Raw genomic sequence first — 6,875 nt, 5'->3', positions numbered from 1 at the left:
GTGTTTATTTACTGAAGTTTACGTGTGTGTTAAATAATTAATTTCTGATGCATGTTATGTGCTGATGTTGACAACATCAGAGCACAATACTAATTTCTGATACACACACCATAATTTATTTCATGTTCGTTTATGATCAACAACAGCCTTTCATGAATTAATCTATCAATTTAAATTGTGAATTTACAAGTTTGCCATTTTATTCTCCAACATCATTGTATTTTAGTTAGGACATAAATGTAAATTACAATTATCATTATGTCTTACTAATTATATGATAAATAATATAATTATCATCAAAACATGAGCTTAATCTATCAATCTATTTTTTCGTATGTAAATGTGTTAATAAATATATTAGTTTAGAGTTATGAATTTACAAGTTTGCCCTTTTACTATTCAATATTGTTGTATTTTAGTTATGACATAAATGTAAATTACACTTATCATTATGCCTAACTAATCACGCAATAAATAATATACTTATGGACAAAACACAATTATGAATAACTTGGTTCTTTTAGTATTGAACATTATTGTATTTTAGTTATGACATAACTATAAATTACAATTATCATTATGTATTACTAATTATACGGTAAATAATATAATTATCATCAAAACATGGGTTTAATCTATCAACTTCTTGAACTTTATCACTCTAGATCAAGAAGATGTTTTGTGAGATAGTATCACGAATATTTATCTGTGAGACGAGTCAACCCTACCGATATTCACAACAAAAAGTAATACTCTTAGCATAAAAAGTAATAATTTTTCATTGATGATCTAAATAAGATATTTGTCTCACAAAATACGACCTGTGAGACCATCTCATACAATTTTTTTTAATCATAAATCAAAATATTTTTATTACTTATTTTGATAAAACATGAATTCATATTGTTGGCCCTAAAACTAGGAATTCGGCAAAATAAATATGATATATATAAAAGCCCAAGAAATTTGGAAATATTTTATGTGGCGGATTGACCAAAGTCGTGAGTTATTAGTTGGGCCGTGAAGCCACGATCCATGTCATGCAAAAATTTCCGAGAAGAGTCGAACAAAAGCGAGGAGGATCAGAAGAGAGGACACAACTCAATCTCAACTTCAGCATCTCTGTGACTGTTCGTATGTTTTCTGCAAATTTCCAACCTTTTATTTTTATCTTTCTAGCTTTTAAAAAATGTCATTTCTAATTTTAATGACATAGCCATGTCTCCTTGTCTTTTGAAGGATTCTCACTCCATTTTTCAGAATTCAATAGTTTTAGTCGCATCAAACCGAGGAGATCATATAAGCGAAACATATATAGTAACATTTTTAGGAATTCAATTTGTCACATGTATAGCACATACCTTATTTATAATCGAAAATTAAAAGTTAGTATATCCAAACAAAACTTCGTGGATCAAAACAAAAAAATTGAACAAGATAGTGTACCAAAAAATCTATTTTTCTAGTATCTAATATAAGAATCTTAGGATGAAATATAATTTAAACGAGGAAAATAGCCAATTAGTCCTCTAAATTACAATTTTTCTTTCCTGGTCTTCTAACTTGTACGTCAAAGATATATTTAGTCAATATAACCCTGATTTTGTTGAATTTTAGTCATATTTCATTGGAGTACTGCTGAGCGATCTTGATCGGGAGGAGAAGACTTTCTTGAAATATATATTTAAGGTTGGTTAAGAGTGGTGAACTTTGAGAACCTCTATGTATATATATGCCGTAAATTAAAATCTAATTAATTTTGGTACGCACTGTTGTTTCTTTTGGAGCATATTGAATTGTGGAATGAATGTATTTCTAATGGGGATCGATGAATTATGCCTTTTTTTCCCTTTACTCGGACAAGTTTATTTATAGTTGAAATGATCAACGTATGCTCATAATATTTCTCGTGCTGATTACGGGAAAAAAGAGTAGTCGATTTTTTGTTGAGATAATATAATTTTGACTACAATTTAAAGATATCTAGGTGAATCTACTTACGTAAACAAATTCAGCAATCCAATCTACCAACCAAGCAGTACCAACAAAATATTACACTGCCAAATTGAATCGAAGCAACATTTTTAAATTTCTTGTGAACTCAATCTAAATACATGTTGGGGGGCATACAAATGATACAATAGATCAAAATTAAAGATTTTGTTGGAGATGAGAAAGAAAAAACATATTTACAAAATCAAACTAAAAAAATCCTACACAGTGGGCACGTATCTTTCTCCATCAACCATGCTTTGATGCAGAGCGCATGAAACCTATGGTTACATGCTCTAATTCCGGCGCGGGTGTCGCGGTCTTTGTATTCTTGGAGACAGATTGCGCAGCCACCGGGTTCTTGCGGGTTTTCTTGAATGTAAGTGTCGAACACTATTTGTGCATCTAGTTCTGCATCCATTTGGGGCCGACTTTCTTGCTGTGTTTGTTCGTCGACGGCGGCATGATATGTGATCCAGATTTCAGGTCCAATATCCGGCGCCTCATCATCATTATTAGAAAAGCACGATTTAAAAAAGATCCAGAGAGCGCACAACGCGAAGATGATCTCCACGAACGATACTACTGTGAATCCCATATCTGCAAAAGATTTTCTGCTGCACAATTATAAGGAATTTTCGGAGAACTCATGAGAAAAAAGGCGTATGTATTTGTACGTACGAGATGCTTTAGGGTTAAATATAATATATAAACAGAGGTATTTGCGTCCTACTGCATGTCTGCTTTCAAAATCGCGAATGGATAAGGAGTTTTGAAATACGTAAGATTAGGATTTAGGAAAACATATTCAATCTTGATTATCTTAATGAAATATTATTGCATGCAGCCAACGATACAGGTGAAAGTAGATTTATTTATGAATTTAACTAAATGGCCGACAATAATATTTTCATACCTAGCTAGCAATTAATTTTTTTCCCTCTAGAAACCTAATAAAACTATTATTTTTTTAAATCCCTCCCTAATATTATAACTTTTGGACCCAAAAAACCATTTTTAAAGAAATAAAATGAATTTATTATCTGAAATTCACACCAAATTATTTTTACTACATTTATTGGATTTTGAATAAATTAATCCGATTCAAATAACACTTTGATTAAATTAATAGATGATATCCAATTTGTACTTTTATGTTAGGAAAAATTGAAAATTTAGTCACAATCTCTATGCAATTTTGATTATCTATATTGACAAATTTCAGATTTAGTCATATATTCTGTATTTTTTTTTTTTTTGCAATTTTTGTCATTTCACTGACAGGAAGTAGATATGACGACGATATGATATGTAAATGTGCAGTGTAACATACTACTTACTTCCAATGAAAATTGACTAAAAGTGACATATAAGACCCAATTTTATTTTAACATCATATATAGAAGACAAAATTTGCAAAGATATAAACGCAAATTATGAAAATCACAATTTTCACTGTTATGCTTTTATTCAAGATAAATAAATATTTGATTCCACGTCTTGTTACTATAATATGCATGATTTAATTTTCTGTAAATTTTACTATAAGGTTTCTTGATTTCAATATAGAGAGCGGTTCCCAAAAGCGAACAAATATTTAAATTTAAGGAATTACAATATTTAGTTATATATGTAATTTAGCAAATAACGGATATATGATTTAATTTTTAACTTAAATTTTTTTATTAATACATCATTTTAGCTTAAATTGAGACCCCGAAAGTAGGTTATACTATATACGTTAGTCATATGAATTGATTATATGATAAAAAATTTAGTTACGCAAACATCGTCTACCAAAAAGATATATTTAGAGAAATCAAAACAAAGAATTTCTGCAAAGTGGGCACGTATCGTTCTCCGACAACCACGACATGATGCAGCTCGCATGAAACCAGTGATCGCATGCTGTTCTAGCAAAGCGAGTCTCGTCATCTTTGTGTTCATCCAGACAGATAGTGCAGCCGCCGCCACTGGGTTCGTTCGAGTTTTCTCCAATCATGCAAGTGTCAAACACTATCTCCGCATTAGTTTCAAGCAGCCTTTGCTGCACCCTTCGTGCTGTGGCCTGCGGGGAGGTGGGCAGTTTCCGGCTCCAGCTGATCGATGGCCTTCGATTCGTCGTGTGGCCATCCAAAGCTTGTAGATGAACCATAGTGTTATTAGCAGGATGAACCTTTTTGCCATCACACTTGATGCCTAGATATGAACTTTTTCGACACCATGATTAAGGTTTTTCCGAGAAAGAAAATTGAAAGAGAATTATGACTTTGATATATATATAACAAAAACTTACGTGAGGTCAATTTTGTGATACAAATACTTTATTCGAATCATCCATAAAAATATATTATTTTTTATACCAAAATTATTACGTCGTATTATAAATATGAACAGAGCTAATCCATCTCATAATAAAAATCTGTGAGACCGTCTCACAACTATGAAGCCAACTGCTTGTTGGGATATTGTTAATTAGTTTTAGATTAGGACTAGGAGACAAAATATTTTTTTTCGTAATAATTGATTAAACAGATAATAATTTTTTAAATTACTATTTTTCAAGTATTTATATATATATGTTATCAAAAATTTCTAAAAAACGCATTTTTTAAGAGTGATATTTGTACGTAATTTCCAACATAAAAAAGTCTAATATCGTGTCGATAGGTGTAAGCAGGTTTTATTTTTATTATAAGAAAATAAAATTATATTGTCCATCTCGTTTAATTCATCATTAATATATAAAGTTGCAACCCAACGATGATTTCTGTTAATTGTAATATTTACTAAATTTACCAAATTATGTTAAAAGTAAAAAATATATTTTTTTTACCTAAAAAAACTTATATAATGTACTTTTAAAAAATAAATAAAATATTCATTATGCAATACAAATTGCAGATATTGTTTGTTGAGATTATATAATATCCGGTTTAAGTACTAAATTTTTAATTAAATAATTTGAGTTCTAAGTTCTAACTACTCAGAGCATGGGCTATTATAAAAGTGACAAAAACTTGTGTGAGACAGTTTCACGGGTCATATTTGTGAGACGGATCTTTTATTTGGGCCACTCATGAAAAGTATTACTTTTTATGCTAAGAGTATTATTTTTTATTTTGAATATGGGTAGGGTTGACCAGTCAATCCGTGAGACGGTCTCATATGAGACCTACTCTATAAAAATATATACGAAAAATTGGGTTTTTGGTCATGTATGTTTTTTTTTTTTTTTTGTGATTTTGGTTCTTTATTTTGTCAAAATTTCAGCTATAATCTGTCATTTTATTTTGTTTTTTTTTTTCGGCTTTAGTCTTTTTTATCTGGAATCAATGCGGAAAATGAATTGTTCGTATTTAATGAAGTTATAAATTAATTATTAAATGATCAAAAGAATTCCACGAGAACTTCTATGATAAGGTATTGAAGCCGATAAGATTCTAATGTTTAACTCGTACGATTGAACACATTTTATTTAAACTAGTGAATAACACACATGATTATTACACATATAAATCATTATTACAATCATTAATAGATCAAGTTTATTCATAAACTTTATTTACGCTTTTTAATTATTATTTGGATAATAATAATGCAATTATATTAAATATATAACTTGTAGATATAATATGTTTATTCTAAAGTAGATTAAATATTATAGTTACAAATGAAAAATATTATTTATCTAAATAAATAGAGTATTTTTGTAAAAACTAATTAATGCCACAAAGTTGGACGACTAAATATCTCAATATTTATATATAGTATATAGATTATCATCTAGATTTCAAATTTTTTGAATCATAATGAGTATGATCATGATAATGATGAACCAGACAAGGGAAAATCTTGATCTCTCACAAATGTATATCTTTAAAATATAGGTTTTGAACTTTTTTACAGATTTAAAATATCTAAACGGAAAACTATTTACTTTGATCCCGAAAAGAATATAATATTTATATTCCAATGTTACTTAGGTCATATATATATAGATATATAGATATAGATATAGATATAGATACACGGAGACACACATTTATTGTTTAAACCTTTTTCCATAAACACATACATCAATCAAGCCCCAAGTTTTTCATACGAAATAAAATTTACACATACACAAGATATCGGCCATCACCCATCACATAAATCCAGCAAGGAATTTGTGGCCAATGGCTGCCTTTATTCCATTAGCTTCAACCGCACACACTTGAATATTTATATTATATATGATATATTATATAATCACTTCTCCATCTTGGGGCATATATATATATATATAGATGTTGAATCAATCAACATTTGCAAGGATTGCAAGAGCAATTGGGTCCACACTTGCAACTGTTGCCTCCTTCTGCGCCAAAGCTTTTCTCTGATCCCTCAAAGAACCTAGAGAAACAAAAATAAATATATATATATAAACAAAAAAACGTATTAAATCATATTCTTGTAGCCTAAATTGTATTAGTCTACTAGAAGTTTATCGACCATATATCTTAGCTTACATCTTTACTGGCGCGACGCCTTCGATGATGGTTGAGGTCGTGGTCTTCTCCACATCTGGGTACATGCCACATCTGGAAATATGTATTTCGATCCGATGATAAAATTATACATAATTTTTTTTCTAATTTAATTAAATTGTAGGTAATGAAAGGGAGTGAAATCTTTAATTACCCACAGCCGTTGCCACACTTGCAGCCCGAACCACAGCTACAATTTCCTCCACAGCTAGACATTTTCTTCAACACAAAGAATTATTCTATGAAATTTTATTGACGTTGTTGCTCTTATTGTACGAAGTGGTAGCTCCTATTTATAGAGAAATATCCATAGTTTTTTTTATTGGTCAACATATTAAATGTTCGCGTACACGG

At 29.8% G+C, this 6,875-nt stretch overlaps 1 protein-coding gene across 1 annotated transcript; it reads right to left on the bottom strand.

Moving 5' to 3' along the window:
* Nucleotides 1-6,036: 6,036 nt before the first annotated feature.
* LOC140809327 (metallothionein-like protein type 2) lies at nt 6,037-6,835 on the bottom strand. Its single transcript, XM_073166915.1, has 3 exons — nt 6,676-6,835; nt 6,504-6,575; nt 6,037-6,387 (listed from the first exon to the last, which is right to left on the bottom strand). The coding sequence occupies exons 1-3, from the start codon at nt 6,735-6,737 to the stop codon at nt 6,294-6,296; spliced, it is 228 nt and encodes a 75-aa protein (XP_073023016.1). The 5' UTR covers nt 6,738-6,835; the 3' UTR covers nt 6,037-6,293.
* Nucleotides 6,836-6,875: the final 40 nt, after the last annotated feature.

This window comes from Primulina eburnea, chromosome 13 (assembly GCF_022965805.1).
Source record: "Primulina eburnea isolate SZY01 chromosome 13, ASM2296580v1, whole genome shotgun sequence".
NCBI lineage: Eukaryota > Viridiplantae > Streptophyta > Magnoliopsida > Lamiales > Gesneriaceae > Primulina > Primulina eburnea.
The sequence above is the reverse complement of the archived record's forward strand: the minus strand, read 5'-3'. Positions and strand labels throughout refer to the sequence as shown.